This window comes from Cucumis sativus, chromosome 5, assembly GCF_000004075.3.
Source record: "Cucumis sativus cultivar 9930 chromosome 5, Cucumber_9930_V3, whole genome shotgun sequence".
Taxonomy (NCBI): domain Eukaryota; kingdom Viridiplantae; phylum Streptophyta; class Magnoliopsida; order Cucurbitales; family Cucurbitaceae; genus Cucumis; species Cucumis sativus.
In genome coordinates, this window is record NC_026659.2 from 21,522,225 (window position 1) to 21,546,415 (window position 24,191).

The 24,191-nt window shown below is 31.2% G+C and overlaps 3 protein-coding genes across 5 annotated transcripts; 2 read left to right on the plus strand and 1 right to left on the minus strand.

Moving 5' to 3' along the window:
• Positions 1-3,522: 3,522 nt before the first annotated feature.
• LOC101208883 (2-oxoglutarate dehydrogenase, mitochondrial) lies at positions 3,523-9,821 on the minus strand. 2 transcript variants are annotated; one of them, XM_004142689.3, is made up of 9 exons: positions 9,652-9,821; positions 7,317-8,959; positions 6,609-6,835; positions 6,200-6,532; positions 5,673-5,919; positions 5,077-5,205; positions 4,786-5,001; positions 4,431-4,554; positions 3,523-3,979 (listed from the first exon to the last, which is right to left on the minus strand). In XM_004142689.3, exons 2-9 carry the CDS (start codon positions 8,865-8,867, stop codon positions 3,741-3,743), a joined length of 3,066 nt encoding a protein of 1,021 aa, XP_004142737.1. In that variant the 5' UTR covers positions 8,868-8,959; positions 9,652-9,821; the 3' UTR covers positions 3,523-3,740. The 2 variants fall into 2 exon arrangements, with proteins under 2 accessions (XP_004142737.1, XP_011655352.1); XM_011657050.2 differs by having other exon boundaries at positions 7,317-8,962.
• A 7,140-nt stretch (positions 9,822-16,961) lies between these two features.
• LOC116404113 (transcription factor bHLH112-like) lies at positions 16,962-19,167 on the plus strand. The gene is made up of 7 exons (XM_031886350.1): positions 16,962-17,064; positions 17,780-17,874; positions 17,991-18,086; positions 18,230-18,316; positions 18,546-18,611; positions 18,824-18,871; positions 18,967-19,167. The coding sequence occupies exons 1-7, from the start codon at positions 16,986-16,988 to the stop codon at positions 19,048-19,050; spliced, it is 555 nt and encodes a 184-aa protein (XP_031742210.1). The 5' UTR covers positions 16,962-16,985; the 3' UTR covers positions 19,051-19,167.
• Positions 19,168-20,643: 1,476 nt separating this feature from the next.
• LOC101209124 (actin-depolymerizing factor 2) lies at positions 20,644-23,598 on the plus strand. 2 transcript variants are annotated; one of them, XM_004142690.3, is made up of 3 exons: positions 20,644-20,817; positions 22,713-22,978; positions 23,087-23,598. In XM_004142690.3, the coding sequence occupies exons 1-3, from the start codon at positions 20,815-20,817 to the stop codon at positions 23,235-23,237; spliced, it is 420 nt and encodes a 139-aa protein (XP_004142738.1). In that variant the 5' UTR covers positions 20,644-20,814; the 3' UTR covers positions 23,238-23,598. The 2 variants fall into 2 exon arrangements, with proteins under 2 accessions (XP_004142738.1, XP_011655353.1); XM_011657051.2 differs by lacking the exon at positions 20,644-20,817 and adding an exon at positions 20,827-22,636.
• Positions 23,599-24,191: the final 593 nt, after the last annotated feature.

The following is a 24,191-nucleotide window of genomic DNA, read 5'->3' on the forward strand; positions in this document are numbered from 1 at the left end:
TAAACTAAATATTCACTATATATCATATATGGCGATTGTGTATATTAATTAATTTAAAATTATTATGCATAAAAAATATAATTAATTTTAATAGTGATAAATAATTCTGGAATTTAATCTATTATAATTATTTTAAGTTAATTACATACTAATATTTAGTGAAAAATCAAATTCAAAAGTGTAAATATATTGAAACCTATATATCAAATTAAAACGGAATTCAATCTCGGAGCTTGTAACATTTTGAACCTTTTAAGTGTAAAATTGTAAGATTTCAAAACTTAGGTGTAATGCACTTAATGTTAGGATTTGAAATCCGCACTTCATGACTCCCAAACTTCCCCTGCAACCTATCTATTAAAGCTTTTAAGAGCAGAAGTTATCTCTATTAGTAAAATTCTCAATAAGTCAACCAATGTAAGATTGATTATCCAAACTAAGCACACTTAACTTTGAAGTTTCTATGATTGAACCATTGAAAAGGAAGGTACACCTTGTTAGTATAAGTACAATTAGTCTTTTTTAATCATATACTTTCATGTTATCAGAATGTCTCTCATTCACATGTGATATCGGTTCATTCATATAACTCTCTTATAAACTCAAAGTGTTACGCATTAAGGACTTCGAAACAATCGTAACATTTGAAAATCTAGGATCGAGTGAAAATCAAACCCACAGCATAACCAAAAAAGTTTTCTTTTCGAGATTGTCGTGGCTACAAAGAATTTAAATGTATGGTTAGGTATTTATACCTAATATATGGAACAATGTTCATTATTTCATTGTACTTCTTTTTAGGCATGCAATTATGTTCATTTCATCTTAAGATAACATCACCTAGATAATCAAACAAAGGGCCTAACTTTAATTTCCATTAGTGATTTTCAATTATTATAATACAAAAGAGAGAAAATTATGTGTTAAGTGAAATAATACTAACCACAAATTGAAGAATAATATAATGTTTGGGATAATTCATATTAGAATATGTTCCATAATCCATATTTTGACATATACATCTACTCACATTATTTATATATCACACAAAGATAATCTTATCTTATAAATAATTAAAATGTGATATTATCCAATATGATCAACAACCCACCAAGATTGATCAACTTCCAAATATTTTAAATTAATTATATCAAAGATCGAAACAACCCACTTTTTATGTTCTAAGTTCTAAATTTAATAAACTCTACTTTTAAAATGGACTCATTGATACCTTCTTATCTTTTTTTTTCCTTTTTTCCCTAATTCAGTCTGCTCAAAATGAAAAACCTTTTTTCTCCCATTTTAAAATGTTTCCATCTACTTTAGTCGAGTATAGCCAATACAACACCTATTTTTACACATTCTACCAAATTGTTCAAACTGATCTGATCAAAAGTATACAACTTCTGATATACAAACTACTAAACACTTCTAAAAGGAGATGCCCTCTTTCCTAAGTTCCAATTTTGTTAGGATAATTAAATTGTAACTTGTCTTTAGCTTCCATTACTAAGTTTGCTGCACTAAATCATAAGCTGTCATCAACTTCGAATCCTGTGAATAATCATTCATTCTCTAAAGCTTTAAAAACCTCTATTAATTAAGTCCCCTAGATGTTGAATTATGCTTCTATTTAATTGTTGTCCATAATATTATTAATGAAATGTGGAGGTGGCATTCTCATTAATCTATCAAATCCATATATATTTAATTTGCCACACCATTATCCCATTAAATATATGTACTAATGACAACAACTAAATACAAAAATACTTCAAAATTGGGTGACAAATAAACGTTATTCCTAAATTGAAGAGAGATTCTCCAACAACTTTATAGACTATATTATAATTAATTTCATATATAAATTAGTTGATACTGTTCAGTGTACAATCCCAGGAACCCAACGAGGAACAGTAGCAAGGCATTAAGTAAAGTGAAGGATTAAATCTTCAATTCTAACAATGAAGCTAACAATTTGCCTTTTGTGGCTAATTTAGTGGAGTGTGAGAGCATACATAATAGTATTATTATAGATATATAAGATTCGTTTTCACTTACAGAGCAAGTTGGATGTCCAATTAGGCTTTTTGGTGGAGCAGATGTTGGTGTGGAATCAGAAGGTTCTTCCAAAACTTAAAAAGGGAACAATATAATAAGAGAGAACACCTAAAGTTCATCTGCTTTCATCACCTGATTAAAGAGAGGAGATAATAAGAAAGAAAGAATAATAATAGTTCAAATATGAGCATTCAAAATCAAAAAATGCTTTCCCTCTCAGCCTCCACAAGAGCAAGTGTGATTTTCCAAGCCATGATTCTTATGAATATAATATATAATGCAATCCATCTCATACTCTCAAAATGGTGACTGTTGAAAACAAAACATCAATATCAATTACCCCATTACAATTTAAAAAGTAGTACTTTCTATAAAAAATAAATGTGACAAATATCAATTTATACCTCCCAACTTGAAAGGTTGTATCAATTTAATTTTTTTTATTAGTATAACAACCTAAACCTTAAACTTTTATAAGTACATGTACATCAATTTAAATCTTGAGCTTTTATAAGTGCATCCAAATAAAGCATGAAGGTGAACTAGAAAGCATAGATACCGACACACGACACAACACATAACAAAGATTCAAATTAAAAATATCAAAATAACAAGTTCAGACCCATAAAACATGCATCAACAAACCTAATAATTAAAAAGAAAACTAATAATTATTGTCATTGGGCCGAATAATGAGCCGTTTCTATGGGTCTTTTATTTCTCCAACGATGTCTTGGCCGTGTCGGAGCCGTTTCCAAAATTCTTTTAAAAAAAACCAACATGCCAGCTAGCATGTATTGGACACGTTTCTAATACCGTGACTTCGTTATCTTAAGAGTGTTAGTGCTTATTAGAAGGTGAATTTATATTAATATACTTATGAAAGTTGAATGTTTAAATTGATAGAATAATTTGTACAAATTGATACACCTTTCTACATTGATACCTAAAAAACAAAATTACACCATGGAAGTAGGCCCTGCAAAAGTGAAAAAGTTGTCTTGCGTCAGGACCTGCTTTCAAGAACATGAGAGGTTAAAGATGTGATATACAAACAGTGGAAACAAATAAGAATATGAGAATAGAATTTCTGTTTGACAAAAAATACAAACATCAGATGGAATTCAGAATAAGAGTATAATTTTTGGGCTTTATCATGAAATACATACGTTACTGTCAAAACTTGGAGGAGTTGATTGGAAATATATATTCTTAGAAATATTGGGCTTGAGATTTACTTCATCTTATTTTTTTATTATTCTAACTAGGATCGTTAAACTAGGCTGGTAATGTCAGTAAATATTTTCAGGAAGCAGACCTTTGTGTCCTTTCAAAATAGAGCTTATTCTCTGTTCCAACTGTGACAAACCTATGTGAGTTTGAGTGTAAAGAAATAGAGGGAGATAGAGAGAGAAATCTTAATGCATTCTTTGGCATTTTAGGAGAAAACGGAAATGAGGATTTTGTCTAATAAATTTTTTGTTTATCAGTAACTTTATTGGAATGAGCAGAATACATCTGTGCATTGAGACTGCATATGGCTTCCCATTATATGTTAATAGATACGTATGCAGAACAAATACATTGAAAGTACAGATATTAGGACAACATAGAGTTAACATTTACATATCATTAGATATGTTATGAATAATTGCTTACAAAAGGAATCTGGAAGGACTTCAATGAATATATGGGATCGGGTCACGTTGCAGAGCTTTCCCGATAATCTCGGTTTGTTCTTTAACATGAACTTGATAGAAACCAGTGGCTGTAGCGGCAGATGGAGCACGACCGACATATTTTATGTCTTCAATTGTTCCTCTGGATAGACTCTTCATGGCAGAACCAAGACGAGGATTAATGTAGGTAAATGCACCCATGTTCATTGGCTCCTCTTGGCACCAAACAATCTCAGCATCTGTGAGGCAAAAGGTGAACGATGTCGTCAGTTATACCAAATTAACCATTTAAAATGAGGGGGTATTTCTTTCCCCGCTTTCATGGCCCTCCTACGAAAATTGTATTTAAAGAATTCATATTCATATATTTAGAATCATTGGATGACTGCCAAGAGATAAGCCCCATATTCATCCATCTCCATAGAGTTCAAAAGCCATTATGCAACAACAAAATGTATTCGAAACAAAATGAAAACAAATGCATCCTTCATGTAAATAAAAATACTAAAATATATATATATACATAAAAAATAAAAAATAAAAAAAAAACACAAGCACACAAATTGGTGACCAGGTAAGTATTGAAAACAATAGCCTAATGCAAGCTTTGTCATGCATTGCTCAAAGCCTTACAAGTTTTTTACTAGTTCATTATTGGTATATTGTTGGCAGTAGGTCGAATAAACATACTTGGATACCGCTTCAGTTCTCGCTGGATGAGATCATATGGGAAAGGACATAGTTGTTCGACCCGGCATATAGCAATATCCTTTCCATTGGTTTTTTTTCGCTCTTCATCTAGTTCATAATAAATCTGAAGTAGAAAATGTCAAAATCGTATATTAAATTTTGGAATTGAAATAATGGGTGAAAGTCTGACTCATCTCAGCTTCCAATTATGATGATGCAAAAATATTATGAGTCATATGTGATACAAACAAGTAAATTCTTCCCTTGAAAGTTACCAACAATTAGGAGCCAATAATTAGACTTAAGAGCAAAAACACACATGATGCACGAAGTCAAAATAAAATAGGTGGCTTACCTTTCCAGAGCAAAGAATCAAACGCCTGATACCTTCTTCACGATCAGAGTGCATGTTTTGGTCCTTGATTAGGCGCTTAAATCTCGTGCCCTGTTTATCAAAACCTGGGTGGCCTTTCACATCATCGAACTCAGATAGATTGGATCTACAGTCTTTATGACGAAGTAGATTTTTGGGAGACATCACAATGAGAGGCTTACGGAAGTCCCTGTGAATCTGGAGAGCAAAATCGTGATGGAAAACACGTCAATTCGAGAAAATTTGAATTCTGTAACTTACTGATGAACTCACCTGACGCCTCAAAACATGGAAGTAGTTAGCAGGAGTCGTAACATTCACAACTTGCCAATTGCATTCTTGAATTTGTTTCCTAAGAGTAGGGTCCATCTCAGGTATAACGAAAGGGTTGTCATCACTCATCTTCAACAAAGTTCAATGAAATTCATATCAGCCAAATATCAAAATTTTTTAAAAAAAAAAATCAACTTCGTGAATGGAAATTTCTAATTAAGAATACGCCAATGAGATAATAAAAGATATGCTAATGTTCTGGAACTCCATGCAAAAACTCTAGACATTTAACCACAAATAACATCATATTTTGGTGATTTAACATGCCAATTGCCAACTTAGGAAAGAGTGGGGAAGCACAACAGACTATTTTATAACTAGAAAGGGTAGAAAAATTAAAAATATTAGAAGATCATGTAGAGCCCTTTTTCATCTAAGAAAATACAAATAATTCGTAAACATCAAATCAATTTTTTTATACATACAAGAGAGTGACTCTCACGTCAATCACAAAAGTAAAGTACGAAGGAAAAAAGGTAGAGATTGTCATTGTGCTGATCTGCAAGTAAAGAGGAAAGAAATCTTCAATGAAGTACCTGAAGAAATCGTTCCAATCTTGCACTTGAATGTTCAGGTCCCTGCCCATCATAGCCATGCGGAAGTAGCACAACAAGTCCTGTTTGTCGCAGCCACTTTGATTCTCCACTACTTACGAATTGATCAAATATTACTTGAGCCCCATTAGCAAAATCACCAAATTGAGCCTCCCACATTACCAATGCATTGGGATTTTCCATTGAATAACCCAACTCAAATCCAAGAACACCAAACTCTGAAAGAGAGCTGTAGACAGGAAAGTGAGCATTTTTACAAATGAACAAGGAGACAGTATGAAGTCTCCCGTAAGACAATACTCTTTTGTCCTATCATGGTAAAAATCTAGTTTGCAATCAACAAAGGCCCAATGCTAGCTTTTCTTGGTATTTGTTTCATCACAATAGCAATGAACATATTTCAACAAGTCAGGTTCAAAAGTGGACCATCAGGCAGGAACATTATCATCAATGGTGAACATAGATGTAAAAGAAATGGCTTGCGTAATATGTAAATATTTTTCCATTACCTGTTGCTGACAGTAAACATCTCTTCGTTCTGGTTTATGATAACATGATCAAGAGGGCAATACTTCTCTCCTGTTTCCTGATCATGAAGAACTGAATGTCTATGGCTAAAGGTGCCTCTTTCAACGTCCTGTCCACTTAATCTAACATGGTTACCTTCCACTAACAATGTGGCAAAAGCAAGTGCTTCTCCAAGGGCCCAGTCAATGCCATCCCCAATTTCAATCATTTGGGCACGTTGTTCATACACCTTTTTGACTGCCCTGTGAGGCTTGAAGTGATCTGGAAGGGATGTAATAGTTTTTCCTACATTTTTCAAGATTTCGGGTTTAACCCTGAAAAGAATTTTACAGATATTAGTACAAATAAGAGAACAAAAGGCAGTAAAAAGGAAAATATTATTCCACATGCCCTGTATTCTGAATACGTGAGAGCTGTTCAGGGGACTTGAATCCAGCCCAATACGCTGAAAGCCAATCCCTCTTTCTAGGAACATAATCTTTGCTGGCAACAAATTCTTCATTAAGTATTGAATTGACCTTGGATTGCATCTTCTGGATGTCTTCTTGAGACACCTGCTCCAATTCTAAAAGTTTCTTTCGGTAAATCTCAAGAGATGAAGGATGGTTTCTAATAACCTGTATCATAAACAAATTTAGAATCATGGACAAGAGCTACACCGTCTCGTCAGTAGCACTCAAGTGCATTATAAAGCATGAATTATAAACTATACAACCATGTGAAATTTTCTTGTAGTTAAATAAATAGGTGGAAATGATTGAGGAATGTAAGAGTTCCAACTTTGTAATAAAAACAATAATAACCATGATGATAATAATAATAATAAATTTAAATTAAATAAATAATATACACGCACATATATATAGGGAAATATTATGAGAATTTTTAAAAATATTAGATTTTACAAAATATTTACGCAAATTCTATCGTTCATAGTCATTCATATGCTATTGTGATAGAATTCAAAATTTTGTTATAACTCGTAAATATTTTAATTTATTTTGTTATTTTAAAAAATGTTTCTAAATATTAATATATATAAAAGAAAATAAACAAATAGAATGTGTCCTTAGACTAGCAGAATACAAGAAAGTTCACCTTATACATTTTAGGCTGGGTGAAAGATGGCTCATCAATCTCATTGTGCCCGAAACGACGGTAACAAACCAAATCCACGACGACATCTGAATGGAAAGTCTGGCGCCATTCTGCAGCCAGCTCACATACATGAACAACTGCCTCCACATCATCTCCATTCACATGGAAAATGGGTGCATTCAAGGCTTTGGCAACATCAGTGCAATACTGTGAGGATCTTCCTGACCTTGGATCAGTGGTGAAAGCTACCTGATTGTTTACAACAATGTGAATAGTCCCACCAGTTGTGTAGTTAGGAAGAGCGCTGAGATGTAAAGTCTCGTACACAACACCTTGTCCAGCGAAACTACCATCTCCATGAATCAAAATACCCATGTTCTTTTTCCTCTCCGCGTCATTTGAGTAGTACTGCTTTGCCCGTGTTTTCCCAACAACCACAGGATCAACAGCTTCCAAATGACTTGGATTAGCAAGCAAGGAAAGGTGAAGTCGCTTCCCACCCCTAGTTGGTCGATCATAAGAAGTTCCCAAGTGATACTTCACATCACCGGTTCCTGTATAGAGCCCAACCTCATTTACAGGCTTTGTACCACCACTAAACTCACTAAATATTTGACGAAGTGGCTTTCTGACAACATTGCCCAAGACATTTAATCTCCCTCTATGAGGCATTCCAATAACTATACTTTCAACTCCAAGATCTGAAGCCCTGTCAAACATTTCCTTCATCCCAGGAATCAAAGTCTCCCCTCCCTCAAGCCCAAATCTCTTTGCTGTGGTCCACTTAGTTGCCAAAAAGTTCTCAAATTGTGTGCTCCATAAAAGACGATCAAGAATAACCTCTTTCCGCTGCCGATTGTATTGCGTTGGTGTTGGGGTCTCAATCTTATCCCTCAACCAGTTACATTTTTCACGGTCGGCAATGTGCATGTACTCGTATCCGATGCTTCCACAATATGCTTGCTCAAGACGGGTCACAGTATATCTGAGGGTCTGAACAGGACGGTTCTCAGACAAAAACCCGGCCATTTTCCACACCCCCAAGAAGAACTCCCGATCAAGATCAGCTTCTGTGAAACCATGATGTGCAAGGTCCAACTCTTCGGGAATTTTTCTTTCTTCCAATCCCAATGGATCCAACTTGGCCTTCATGTGACCATTAACCTGATATGCTCTCACAAGCAACAATAAACGCATACTCTCTTGTATTGTTTGGCCAGAAATGCCAGGAGATGTGGCAGCCTGGCCCACGAAGTTTCTGAAGAAATTATCCCATGACTCATCAACACTGGTAGGATCAGCCTCCCAAGCTCTTTGAAGTTCCTCTAAGTAAACACTGCTAGTTCCATCTAAGAAGCTATCAGTAAGCCTAGAAAGAGGAACAGGACGTGGAACTGGAGCACTTTGAGCTCTTGATTTAAAAAGTGTCGAATGAAAATATCGACTTTGAGATGTACTGATCCTTGATCTCCCAACATATGATCCTCCCTGCAATATGTTTCTCTTAATGGCCAATTTTGCTACAGCAGCGCTTGCTCTAAACCACCTCATAGTTCACGTGTCAGTTCATTGGAAAAAAAATGAGTCAAATCTGAACTTCTTAGAGTTAGAGCTAATACATAAAGGTACCCATCATTCCTCTCCTGCTAATGAGAAACGAAAACATAGGATTAGAGAATAAAAAACAGTAAAAAGAACATATAACTAATGACATTTGTAGAAAACCAACAGTCCAGAAAAGTGCTCATAAACAACAACAAATTAAAACAACGAAACAGAGGAGAAGATGACAAATAAAATTAACAAAAATGATATATTACACTGAAACAGAACGAAATATCCCCTACTTTCATAAAACATACGCTATAATCAATTATAGAAAAACTAAAAATGAAGTAAAACAGAATATCTGAAAAGCTATAAACTCTAAGCTATACCTGCTGACTAATAAAAAAAAAAGCATACACATTACATATCAAAATATAACGAAACCAAGAATGATATAAAACATTATGTGTTGAAAGTAAAACACAGTAGAAGTTAAATAAGCTGTATAAGAATCAAAACATAACAAAGTACAAGTATACAAGCATCAGAAAAAAGGTTGAATTCATCAGATTACAATATAATAAGAAAAACACCATAAGGATGAGAATATGAAGCAAACAAATTCTAAAAATAGAATTTCCACAATTACAAAAGATAAAGGAAAGAGTGAAAAAGGTGAGAAGAAGTTATGAGAAACCAAATAAACGTTAGAATGCATAGAAAAACATGGAATTTAACAGAAGAATAAGAATGGTTAAAGGTAAAAGAAAAATGGAAGAAGGATCACCAGAAAGCAATCGAAGATTGAGAGAAAGCCCCATGGATTTGAAGGAGAAATGAGTTGTGATTGTTGATGGGTAGAAGAAGAAGGCAAGATTCGGTTTGGGTGTGTGTAGCTTTTTCCCGCATTATGGAAAGAAAAAAAAAACTTATGACTCTCATTCTCTTTTTCATATGGATGAATGAATAATAGAGTTAGTTTTATTATTATTAGTATTGTTTTTCATATTGGCGTTCGATTTATTCTATTCAATCCTAATTGAATGGGTTCAGGAAGGCGCTAGAATAGAATTGAAATACGTGTCCTTATTACTTTTCTACAAATATTTTCTTTATAATATATAAAGTCAATTTCAATTAATTAAATAAGATTTTACTTTCAAACTTCTTATCATCTCATGCTCTACATTTAGATTAATCATTTTACAACTATAGCAACCGAAATTACTTTTAAAGTATAAAATTTCAAAATATCACAACCTATATATACATATATATAAATAATAATATTTGTCTATATTAAGTAGTATAATTTTAAAAGGTGAATTTTGTAAGTAAATTATATAAATGTAATGTGTAAATATTATAATCAAATATCCTCTTTAGGGACTTTTGTAGAAATAATTGTGAGCCATTGAATACGGAATTTTCTTTTAATTATTCTTTAAAGCAGGTAAATAATAGGAATAGGAATAGGAATAAGAATAAGTGAATAAGTAGCTGGGGTTGCATAGTAAGGTGATGGATGCGCCCGCAGGCAATCAAGCAAGCATAGATGGGCAGAACCTTCGTTCCGTGAACAACACATCCGACGACGTTTAATTAACCCTCTCATAGTCTCGTGAAGTGAACCACACTCTACCACCAAAACGGTATCCTAATCCGTGAGGTTAAGCAATTGAAGGTTGTAACCTCTAAATCAATTTTGGGCTAACCAAGAAAAAAAAAAAAAAAAAAAACTAAACTAATCCAACCAACGTATTATTTTTTTAATATGTTGATTATTAGTGTAAATATTTTGTGCCAAAATTTGGCCAAAATTTTCTACCTAAAAAAACCACAATAAAATAAAATCTATTAAATTTGATAATTTGTTGTAAATATTATGTCAAATATTTTATTTTCGATAATTTCTTAAATAAAAAATTATTTTAAAGAGAATATGATTTTTTTAGAAACTATTGGTCTCATATAAAATGTCATATAATTATTTTTAAAATAAAGGTTTAAAGATATTTTTTAGTTTTTTAAACTTAATTTCAAAAACTCGTGGACTAAAAATGTACATTTTGAAAATTTAAACAACACTCTACTCTTATAATATGAAGATTAAAAAGAGATTTTTAAAATTGAGGTACCAAACACGTATTTTCTTCAAAATGTGGAGTTTGAAAAGTTAATTTTCCTTGATTTTATTTGGATCAATTTATTACCTCCATTGTATGCATGCTCTTTTTGAAAAATTTTAAAAAAATAACAAATTTTACAAAATATTTACAACCTAAACAAAACTTTTAAATTTTATCACTGATTGATATGTTATAGTGATAGAAGTTTATCAATTACTATCATTTATAGCTCGTAAATATTTTAATTTATTTTGCTATTTTAAAAAATGTTCCTTCTTTTTTCCTCTAAAATTTTTTGTTTTTACTTTCACTTTGTCATGAATGGATCATTTTTACTAATTTTAAATTAAGATTAGCCTTCTTTCTCCTTTTTTTTTTTAATAGAAATTTAACATTCACTTTTCAAGATTAAAAAAAAAATTGCATCAAATGACAAAAACATTTAGGAAAAACATCTCACGGCACCAGTTCTTTTTATATTGTGAATATGACAAAATTAGTGATATCAAACGGTAATCATAAGGCTACCATGTCCCAGAGCCTCTTCACATCTCTACAAATCCTATTGTTTCTCTTCAGCCAAACTGATCCCCATAAAATAGCATTGAAATCAATGTGCTAGTTGCTACAAAACTTTGCTCCTCTCCCAACAAGGGTAACGGAAAGAGCACCTACTCATTCTTAAGCATATATATATATATATATAATACTTAAATTTATCCCTTTCATATTACAGTCTTCATGGAGCAATTTACCTTTTCACATCCTAATTTAGTTTGACGATATGGTATCTATGGTCATGAGTGGAATTCATTTTATCTTTTTCTTAGGCTATAAGTGACTTACAATGGAATTAGATAGTGTTCGGGAAAAAAAAAAAAAGAAGAGTGTACCTGCAAGTTCTCTCTTTAATTTCTTATTGTCTTTGATTCATTCCAAGCCAATTAAATTGTTTAACTTTCTTAAGGTTATGTATCAATTAGTTAAATGATTGTTGTGGAGGTTCATCTTGTATAAGAGAAGTTATCCAACGTAACCGTAGTAGTTCTCTTTTATCCCAAATAATAGCAACAAGAGTTAAAAACCTAGAAGTCTTCTTGAAGCATTTTATGTTTACTCCCAAACTAAGTTTCTAAGCAATTGTTGAATTGTTGCAACTCTTCAAAAAGCCACACGTTTTCATTGAAAAGACACATTTTCATATTCATCTACATTATTAATGAATTATATACCAATTTAATTTCATATATTTACATTTATGGGAGTAGTTGAGAGGGTGTTAGATGAGTTTAGACAATAATACATATAGGTAAGATAGTGTTCTTTCATAATTTTTCTCATTTAGTACTATTTTTCACATTTGAGAGAGGAAGTTGAAAATGTAAAATTTTAGGTTTAAAACCTTAAAAAGCATTATAAGTTTTGGTTTCTCGTATTCTTGTGTTAGAATGCATGAATATTTAAAGCATTCAAGTGATCAAGATTGATATGTTTTGTTTGTGGAGTACTATTTTGAAGATCAAGGGTTGATGAGAAATTTTAAAGATAATTCCTAGATTCATATATATATTAGATCATCTAAGTAATGGTTATCTAGCATATCTTAATAGTTGAGATCGAATTGGTTTTGAAGTTTGTTGGTATTGAGTCATTTTTTGGATCTTGTTTTTCAATGTGGTTTCAATTCGACATTCAAAGTCTTCTTAGAAAAAGCATGTTTTCTCTTCCACTCTCAAGCTCGCTTGCTTTGAGGAAAAATATTAAACATAAACATGTAGTTTGTATACTTTGTAGTCAAGAGTGTATATGGGTTGGGTTGGAAGTATTCTTTCAACCTACCCAAAAGATGTGAATTATGAATATAGTCTTCCACCTAACCCTTAATTATAACTTTGACCTGATAACTAAAATCGTTAAGAAATTCAAAGATTATATATCAAATATTCATCATACGTATTTTAAGTTTGAAATAAAAGTAAATACCACAACAATCCTAAGAGAAAAAACAAACTTATATATTATACTTATATATATATATATATAAGCCAAAAAAAAATATTCAACCCAACAGTTGGTCCAATCTAAAAAAACAGAAAAATTCAATCTAACTAAACCAAAAAATAAAACCAATCTAATCCAATTGTTACGGTTTAGATCAGCTAATTCAAATATAGAGTTTCAAGTAATGTTTTTGAAGGAAAGCTAGGCTCTGAATGCATGCAATTGAAAGAGAAGAAGATGCTGGGAATTTCAGAGATTTGAGGTTTGGCAATCGCTCTCTGTATGTTTTTATTGGATATATCCTGTCGTTCTTATTTGACCCTTTGGTTGCAAAATTTTCTTGGAAAACAGTTGCTATTCGGTCTCTATCTCTGTTGTTTTTCCACGTTGAAACACTATACATTTGCATGCTCAAGACTCCATTATTCATTTTAATATTACAACATATAACTCCATTTTTAAACTACTAATGATATGAAAAGGAATCACTAGGATTTATTGAAACATCCAAAACTTACGAGACAAACCAAAACCCCATTTGACATTTTTTTAAATGTTTCCATCTAGTCAACTCCCATTTTATAATTACTCTTTTCACTAATTTCCCAACTTCAGAATCTAATACACTGAATAATGCAAGAAAAGATGATGGGAGTGTAGGTGGCAACGCAATCCATACTTTTCCAACAAAAGATCACTATTCAACTTCTCCTTACATGGACATTCATTCCTCTAACTCTTATTTGGACTATATTCGTCTTTACCCAAACATGTCTAGGCCTACTTTCGAGATTTCATTATTACATGTTTGTTTTGGACACCTAAAAATTTTATTGACATGGCCTAAGTTAGGGACATGGCTATGATATATCACTTGCTTTTAACCCTTCACATGTCTCCGTGAAGGGTTTGGCATTGTCTATATATCTTGGAAATAAACTCTCTTAAGCTGTACTTTTGATTTCATCTCATACAAAACCTAATATCAATAGAAATAGTTTTTATCCTCTCACGTGTATACTTATGATCATCCTTTTATCTAACTAATGTGGAAATTTTGGAGCACATTTCCAACTAAATGAATAATGTTAATACACTATAATATTGGACCAAACAAAATCTTTTGACAAAATGATTGGTTCACACTTGAAAATTGGGGCTAAAATAATTTTTATTTTGGAGTGTATATTGAAAACAATTACAGTATTAGGTAAGTTGAGTAAAGTTGAGATAATTTCATTTAGTGTATGACATATGGTCAAGGGAGTATCCAATAATGTTAGACACCCATATGTTGAGATATTTATGTTTCTAACAACACATTTTATATCCAAGTATTTTTATCTATTTATTTCTAACTTCAAATATGTGGGAAAAGTTTAGATAATTGTTGGATACATTTTTATATGGTAATTAAATTAGGATTAAAGAAAAAAAAAAACACCAAAGGTAGAAACCTTCATGTTTCATCTCTAGCATTGTCACTGTTAATTTAACTCGACATTTTATGTTTTCTTTAGTAGATTGTATTAATGGAAAAAAAGAGTATACCTAAGATGCATATCCTTGACGTGGGTTTTTCTAAATTGGTGTATTATTGTATATAATGTTGTGTTCGTGTTCGTTCTTCAAAATGTTGGTTTCATAAGTTCAATATTTGTGAACTACACACACTCTTTTATAGAAAAGAATTACTATCAAGATTAACCTAGAATTAGAAGATTATAGAGTTGGTATTAAAGAAAAAACTAATGGTTTTAGATCTATTTGTTAGTAATATGAATACCAATGACATTTACTACAAGTTCAAATAGCTGATCTCAAATACAAAACATCCTTCCAAAGTATATAATAATAGAAAAGAAAGTAACCATATAAAAAAAACCCTATATCCATTTGAAGATTATTTTTTTCTTTTAATTTGTTGACTATTGTTGTTCTTCCATATGTCACGTTCTACATCTATTTTGGTTTCTGGTGTATGTATAGAAATATTCAACAATAATATAGTTCTGTTGATGAATTAATTTAATATATTCATTGATATCACCAGTGTTCTTGATATTTTTATGGCTCCTCTAGTTAAAAGGTTTCGAATAGATTTTTGCAATTAAGCTTATAACAGTAGTCTCATCTATAAAACCTTATTTAAAAAAGAAATTTAAGTTCATAAAAACTCCTTCCACCACTAGATATAGATAGTATAATCTATCAGGATGCATATATAATAAATACTTTACTTTATTTTGTAAATATTTTGATTTAGGTTTATTTATATAGTATGCAGTATACAAAAGCACAAAGTTTGTCACAAATTTGAACTTGATATAAAATTTTATATAATTAATTTTGTTTTCTAATTTCTACTAACTTACGAAAAGATCATCCAAATTTAATATCTATATTTGACTAGCTATTAACATGCATTTATCCTTAATTAATCCATGTATGAATCAATGAGCTAAAGAAAATAATCAAGTTGCATAAATAATTAAACAATGCAAGTCATCAAATTTAGTGAAAGCAAAACCAAACAGATAGCTACAAATTTGGCCAAAATTTATGAGTCATTTGGAAGTTTTATATGCCTTTCATACATTATTGAATATGGCCTATGATGTTAGAACTCTCTATGAAGGGAAAATTTTCATCCTCACACTCTATACATCTTGTTTTTCATTTTCTATATAAACACATAGTTATCATTAACATGATTTCTTATAATTAATTGTTGTGAATAGTGATAACAAAATCTCGTATGTACGCCTTTAATTCAAACCAACTCCGACCACCATGAAGGAATACCAACGACTTCGGTCGGTTAAACCTTTGAAATTTGTTTAAAATTTATTGGTTTGAATTTTTTCAACCCGACAGTGACTGATCCCCTCTTATCGCTAACCGACATTTTTTGTTCAATCGATTTTTTAATCTATCATGTTCACTCTTATCAATACTATCAAACTAGAACGTAATCATAGCTTTTAAAAACTTTGTTTTTGTTTCTAAGATGTGAATGTAAATTCAAACGCTTACTAAAAAAAATGAAAATCATGGTAAAATATATCCTAATTATAAAACTTTTCAAAACCAAATAATCATAAAAAAAAACATGGGGTAGTTTTTTTGGTGTATCGACTCTTATATATATTGGCAACAAGTGTCAATTCATCATTTCATTCCATCATTATTTGTGAAGTAAATATATTGTTTTATAGTGACCATGAAATGATTTTAATATTAATTGTATTATGAAACCATCAAAGTGGATCTATCTCTAATATAATAATTTTCATATCAATTAAATATATGGTTTCTCAAACAAGTAAATTAATATTTTTTTTCCTTTGGGTAGTTACCAAAATGTCCCCCAAATTCTCACTCTGTCTTACTATATAAACATTTTTGTACACAAAATCGAATCTACAATCACATTGCTCCTTCATGGGAATTAGTTGGTAACCTCAGAAACTGAGCTCTTCTTTCGTGCTGCTAAGAGGTCAGAAACATAACTTGACCTACTTGTTTTTTAAGCTATGGTTATAGTAAATTTTATTATACAAGTATGTTGAACATTGTTGTATCTATATTCTTCGACGCAATGACTTCAATCGTCGTGTAAAACATTTTAAAGAATTAAGTAATAAATAAACTGACACAGTGCAGTTTTTTATTAGGTAAGGTTTTCAGTTATGAGTAGATTTGTTTGTAACAAGGAGATAGTGAGATCAATTCTTGGGTGGCTAAGATGGATGTTCCATCACATATGGTTAATAATTAGTATGTGTTAATTAGTTCTCTTTCACTCTTTCTCTTCCTCTCTTTTCTATTTTATTTCATTTGTTTCTTGAGTGAATGAATGGCCAAAGTTTGATGAAGAAATCAACATATGGGATTAGTTTACTCCTTTACCCAGTCTCTTAAAAACTTGATACTAAAAAAGTTTGTTTGGTTTAAATACAGTGCAGGGTTTTGGTTGGAGTCAAAGATAATGAAGAATAATGATGGGCAGCTAAAAGGTGGAGGTTTTACTATTCCTTATCACCACCCTATGATCACCCACCACCAAGGTTTACTTGCCTTCTCTCCTTTTTTCTTATATTAGTTTTGGGGAAATAATGTTAGTTTCTCATTTCTTTTTCATTTTTTTCTCTTTCTACCAACAACTTTAAGAAAAAGTGATTGACATTATCAAAGTATCATTTCAAAATTTAAAGGATCATTTGATAATCATCTTGTTTTTTGGTTTTTTAAATTATTTACATACATATATATATATAATAAAGAAAGAAAGTGGTAGTTTTTTCTTTTTCTCTATCTCTCTTTTGAAGGTGATCCTACTTTTCTTTTTTCGGTGTTCAAAAATCAAAACAAAACTTTCAATAATTTGGAAAACTTATTATTTGTAACAGGAATCGTATAAAGAAAAGGAACCATTATAATTATAAATATGATAATTTGGTATAGAATAATATTAGTAAATATATATAACAAAAAAGAAAAAAAAAGATAGATATAGCAAAAATTACCTTTAATCTTCGGAGTCAATTAACGATAGACCATATCATTATTGATAGATTTTGTCATATCTACATCTATTTAAAAATATGTTGTTATACAATTAATTAATCTCTAAAGCGTGTTATCTAATGCAATTATCTAAATAGAATATGACAATAACGTGTAATGTGATGAGATTAGGAGGTAAACATATTGTTGGGATGGATTTCTTAACCAAATTGCAAATAATCTTTTACTTTTTTTTTTCTTTTTGTTGTGTGGAAGGTTGGAATAATGGAAGTATATCCATTACTGAAAATCATGTTTCACCACAGTCAATATTGTTTCCTAAGAAGCTGTGTTTCTTGGAGAGTGAATTGGTAACAACACTTTGATCCCCTCTCCTAAACTTAATTTCCAACAATTTTATTACTACTTTGTATACTAAAATTGTGTATTGATTCCTTTGTTTGTTGTGGCCTAATATATAATATAGAATGCAAAGAAAGATGAGTTATTGTTTGTCCAAAAAGCCCTACAAGTACAAACACCCCCATTTGATCATTTGCCAGCAGATTACAAGAGAATTAAGGTTAGTGCCCAAGCTTTTCTTTTTTTCTAAAATGGTATAGTTAATTAGTAACAAAAAATAATGGTGGTAACTTAAATTAGTCTCCAAAAGAATCACATATGAATAAGCATCTGATTCTGATGTATAGTTTGATGGGGGAGTAGTTGCAGGTACCATTACCAATAAGGAGAAGTCAAAAGCTTAGCGATAAAATTACTGCCCTTCAAAAGCTCGTTTCCCCTTACGGCAAGGTACCTCTTCTTTTTCTCTCTCTCTAAACTACTCTTCTATCCCTACCTCTCTACAGTTCAATTCAACACTCACACTTTCAACTCTATTTTTTACTCTATACTCACTTTCCTTCTTACTTAATTGTTCTTTTCTAAAAAATCAAATTAATATATAGTTTTGGTAAAAATGTAGATAAAAAAAATAAAAGAGAATTAAAAATGATTATGTACGTGTTTGTTGTTATTATAGACTGATACTGCATCAGTTCTTCAAGAAGCCTATCTTTATATCAAATTCATTCAACACCATATTCAGGTACAAAATATATTGATCCTTTCCCCTTTTCTTTTTCTTAATTTTCTCCTTCAATTTAATTTTCTCAAGTATAACATAACATCATGTTTCCTAAGTATATATATTGTCATATTTTAGGATCTGTTTCATAAACAATTTGAAAATAGAAATTTCTTAAATACATATGAATTGAAGCTAGAATTCTTCTTCTTCTTTTGCTGGGTTTGGAACAGACTATACTTCAAATGCAGAGTAGTTCATATAAAAGCCAAAATCCTGAGGTAAAAAGAAAAAAAAGAATGAAAAAGTGTTGTTAGTGAAATTTCAACTTTCAAGTAGAAGTAAAAAAGAATGACTCCAAAACTTTTGTACACAGGGAAATGATGAAGAGAAGAAAGGAATTCTAAGAAGTGAAGGATTATGTGTGGTTCCTTTGAGTTTTACTAAACCACATATATGATAATCCAACTTCAAAGTTCAAACCCCATCATTTTATATATCATTTTGTACCCCTAAATTGCCACTATCATGTATCCAAAACCCCTATTCATTAGTATTCATTCTCAATTTCTCTGCTTCTATGTTCCAAATTATATACATCACAATGTTTTTCTTGTTATTAAAATTTATTTTAGGTAATTGAAAATATTTCTTTTTAACAATTTTTAAAATTATAAAAGTAGTTTTACTATTTCAAAATTTCCTTCAAACCTATCTAATTTATATATGCAAATTAGGTACTCTATAAAAGAATGGCATTAGAAGAGTAGACGATAATTTTGAGTTGTGTATCTATTTAAATATTTCCCAAATACATTTTTATTGCCATAAAAAGATGCAATAATTAATTATGCAGTTATTTTGCCAAAAATTGATTTTCTTTTTTCTAAAGAAAAATTGGAAAGTTTTCCTTCACCACCATCGAATCAATACGACGCACCGCTATAATTGCGTGGAACCCAATAATTGGTAAATTTGTTCCGTTTCTAACCGCTCGGTGATATTAGCAACTGCCCCCAATTTTTATTATTTTGCATAACTATTTTATTGTTTATAATATTTTATTATTATATTTTTTAATATTGAAACTCTAAAAAATAAAAGTCATTATTATTAAATTAGAAAAGCATATTTTATATTCATTCCTTTACCTAATTAACAGTTTAGATTTTATATGTGTTTTTAAATGTGGAATAATTTGGTTAACTTTAGTGATTAACATTAGTCTTCATCATTTGAATTTTGTAACCAACCTAATGACTTCATAGTTATAGTTTATTAAATTATGAAATTATCCATGTATAAGTAATTTAATGGAATCTTGATAATATATTTTTTTCCATCAATCAGTTTTTGTGTTTTGAACCGTATTGTTTGTATAGATGACATTTAAGCCAGCCAAAAGTTTATAAAATATATAGTATAAAGATAAAACAATGGTATCTATAGCACAAAAATTAGTTAAAAACTTAAAAACTTACGTTCAACCACCATTTTTAAACGTTCTTCTCGAATTTCTCAAATTAAAAGTTATCACATATAACATCTATCACTGATAGCTTTCAACTTGAAAATGATAGTTTCACGCATTTATTCAACATTTCTTCTTCATTTTCTCATGTTGGAAGATATCACTAAGGTGAATATCGATCGCTAGTAGCTGCACTCAATTGTTATCAACAATAATTTTTTATTTGCTATCATTGTAAATGTTTTTTCTCATATTGAAAGTTGTCGTTGATAGTAAGTGATATAAGCTATCAGTAATATAGATGTTAAGTTGTTGTCACTAATAGATGTTATCATTGATAGGTTTCAATTTGATATACTTATTAAGAGAGTTGTCAAAAATAGCAAATTTGACAAAAATTTTAAATTCTATTAATAAAAGACCTTCATAGTCATTGATAGAAGTCTCTCACTCAACGGGATAGAATCCAAAATTTTGTTATTTTAAAAATTGTTAACGATTAATTCAAAATCTAAACGGATATTTTTCCAAAAAATTATTATAAAAAAGAATATTTGGGTTTTTTTTTTATAATTTTGAATATTAGCGTGGAATGTAATTGCACAGCACAGCCCTCAAATTCCCAATCCCATCACCACCATCATCTTCCCTTCACCATCTCCTCTCTATCTTCGTTTATCATCTTCTTCCCTTCTTCTTTGCCCTAAATTTTCTCACTCTTTCTCGCCTTTTCTTCCGCTTTCTCTCCCTAAAATGGTATCCTTTTCTTTAACTTTACCTCTTCCCTTTTTCTCTTTTCCATCTCTAACCTTCTTCCCTCTGTTTTCAAACTCAATCCTTGTATATCGCTGCACCAATCGCTTCCTAATTTCGTTTTTTCGTCTCTATCTTTATTTGGGTCCGTTTATTTATTGTTTTTAATGCCCCTAGATTGTTCATTGTGCTTATATAATGTGCTTCATATCTGTTGCCGTTTGTATATGTGAGTGTACTTTAAGTGCCATGCATTTGTAAGTGAGTGTGTAAAAATCATTGGTCACCGTTTGTGTAATGCGACCACTTATTCTATTATCGTACATTTATTGCAGTTTTCTAAATGTACTTTGTTTTCATGTTATTGTTATTTCAACTTTCAAGATTATGTAATACTAAAATTGGACTGGTTCTGGTAAAAGGAGAACGATTTTTTTTCAATATATTTTTTTACAATCTTCATTTTGCGCAATAATGGTTATTGTTAATTTGTGTTTGCTTTATCTCAGTTTAAATGTACGCATTTTGTGTTGATAAATATAATTAGAATGGTGAGTTGTTTTCACATTTTGGATTAGACGATGTTTAGTTGAGTTATGTATCCATACAAAATTATAATTTGGAAATTTAGGAATGCTTAATGATGAAATTCGAAGGGAGGAACTGAAGGATGTTGGATTAGAAAGGATAATATCAATTACCTATTTAAGTAGAGTAGAGGTTTGTTAGTGAAGTAGCCCTTCTCTTGTTGGTACATTCATTTAATATGGTCAGTCCTTGTCAAAATTCCTTTATGCATTTAAGTTATACCACTTGGGGACAGTCTGTAAGTCGCCCTCTTCTTGCTCATCTTGTTCATCCATCCTTTGTTCTCTTTCTTCTTTAAATTTTAATGTATTCCTTCCTTGTCATCATCACTATTAGTGTGTAATTGTTAGGAAATAGGGATAGTAGCCTCGTTTGGTATAGACTACAGAGTTGAGCAGCAAAATTAAGTAGCTTTAGATTTCAGGAGGGAGGAACTGGTTAAAGTTGGTCTCCTTCACATCAAAGGTTAGGGTCAGTGCTAGGTAAAATGACATCAAGAAATGAATATTGAAAAAAGGGTTGGTGGTTTTTTTTCCCTACTCTGTGTTTGAAGTTGGCCAAAGGTTCTGTTTACACTGTATTGAAGTCAATTTTAGAATTTTCTTAAAGAAGCTAGAATCCGAACAGTGTTGTAGATGCATTGTCAATTGACTTTGTTTTCGGGCCTCCTTGTGTTCAGACAATAATTCTTGTGTTTGTTTAGTAGCAGACCGTGGATATGACAATAATACTAAAGCTTCTTGGTAGGGCAAACTCAAGTAGAAGTCAATTCTGATCTTAACAAAGAAATATCTCAGATATTTTACCCTTAACCATACATGTCGATTGTGGATTTCCCAAGCACTTGAGTGATTTTAATAACTTGAGTGGGCTAGTTATGATGTATTAATGTCGAATATTATGCCATATTCCCTACAAAATACCAAAATATAAAGGTTTCTCAAAGAAGAAATCGTTCGGTTATAAAAGTTATCATGAAGAATAGGGAAGTGGTCTGAAGTCTTGGGGAAGATATAAAAAACTTTGACAAAGAAGCTAGATATGTATTATATTTCTAAGCGGGCTAGGTTGGATGCATATTTCTCTGAAGGAGACTCTGGCAGATTCTGTTTATCATATATGAGCTTCATGGTTGTATTTTCTAGCAAGGAGGTCTGATTCGTTAGAGGAATGAGAAACTGGGGCCAGTTTTCCTCCATCATCTTTACCTAGTCTATACTAGACTTCTACTATGGTTGGGGTTCTTACTATGCATGGAAATTTAGGTTCTCTGAGTTCATAATTTATATTTGTAAACCAATCTATCACAGGCAAATGCAGCATCAGGGATGGCTGTGCATGATGATTGCAAGCTTAGGTTTCTGGATTTGAAGGCAAAAAGAACCTACCGTTTTATAGTTTTCAAGATTGAGGAAAAGCAGAAGCAGGTTGTGGTGGAAAAGCTTGGCAAGCCATCTGAAAGTTATGAGGACTTCACTGCCAGCCTCCCTGCTGACGAATGCCGATACGCAGTCTATGATTTTGATTTTGTCACTGAAGAGAATTGCCAAAAGAGCAGGATTATATTCATTGCATGGTAAACGTACTACCTAGCATTCACTCTCATCATTTTTGAAACGGTTTGCCCCTCATTTCATGAACGTAACATACATTCTTACACATGATTTACCAATTTTGCATTAAGGTCACCTGATACATCAAAGGTGAGAAGCAAGATGATTTATGCAAGCTCCAAGGACAGGTTCAAGAGGGAGTTAGACGGCATTCAAGTGGAGTTACAAGCAACTGATCCAACTGAGATGGGACTTGATGTTATCAGAAGTCGGTCTGGCTGAGTCAAATGCTATGCAACGGCTGGTGTTGATTACGCCAAAATGTTCATAAGAATGTGGGCTCCAAACTTGCTTTTTATGAATGCTATATGATGATAACATTGGGTTGTTCTTAAAAAGTGTTACCTAAAAGCTTTTAAGGATGATTAGTGTTGTTTGGCTTTGGTGGATTTTAGTTGGATGGATAATTTTATATGCAGGTAAATATGGGATCAATGCCAGTTTGGTTTTTATCAGGACAACTACTCGGAATAATTTTCAATGATTTTCGAGTTTCATAGGTTCCATTCTTTTTTCTATTCAATTCTTCTGGTGATTTTTCATCTGTGTGATGATGATCCTATGAATTCAATATGTTGCCAAATTTTGCTGTAAAGTTTAAGCCTATGAATTTAATTTAATAGTTGGATTGGATAATTATTGGTGCATGTTTTAGATTTTGCCTAAAGCATAAGCTTTTTCGTGAGCATCTTAATCATTTTGGTTATATTTAGTCATTATTTCGGAAAAAAATTTGGAGGTTGAACGTGGAAGTAATGTTTACAGGAGACACCATGGCATGTTAAACTTACCCAACACCTACCTTTCTAAACTATGCATTATATGAAGTTTATATAAGACTATTAGAATTTAAAAGTTTGGATGCTAAATTGAACACATTAAATTTCAACAACTCTATTTTATTGATAGAATTTTAATGAAGGTGATATAGTTTTAAGTGATTTGTCTTTTGATAAAAATTGGTTATAACACACAAATTTATGTTTAAAATGGTTAAAAAAAGTTATGAACGTTTTGATTATTTATAATTGATTCCACTGTATTTTTAATTAGCATTCATTGTAAAAACGAGACAACTAAAATATAATATAAAAATAATAAATAAATTAGAAAATTAAGAAAATAAAAACAATCCACCATAACCCTCTATTTATAGGAAAAGTGACAAGATACTGA

Coding starts and splice junctions, on each gene's coding strand:
- LOC101208883 (XM_004142689.3), bottom strand. CDS start 8,867: ATGAGGTGGTTTAGAGCAAGCGCTGCTGTAGCAAAATTGGCCATTAAG. Junction 6,836..7,316: donor CCCAGCCTAAAATGTATAAG/GTGAACTTTCTT, acceptor TTTATGATACAG/GTTATTAGAAACCATCCTTC. Junction 5,206..5,672: donor GATTGGAACGATTTCTTCAG/GTACTTCATTGA, acceptor ACTTTGTTGAAG/ATGAGTGATGACAACCCTTT.
- LOC116404113 (XM_031886350.1), top strand. CDS start 16,986: ATGAAGAATAATGATGGGCAGCTAAAAGGTGGAGGTTTTACTATTCCT. Junction 18,612..18,823: donor TCATTCAACACCATATTCAG/GTACAAAATATA, acceptor GGTTTGGAACAG/ACTATACTTCAAATGCAGAG. Junction 18,872..18,966: donor ATAAAAGCCAAAATCCTGAG/GTAAAAAGAAAA, acceptor TTTTGTACACAG/GGAAATGATGAAGAGAAGAA.
- LOC101209124 (XM_004142690.3), top strand. Junction 22,979..23,086: donor AGGATTATATTCATTGCATG/GTAAACGTACTA, acceptor TTTTGCATTAAG/GTCACCTGATACATCAAAGG.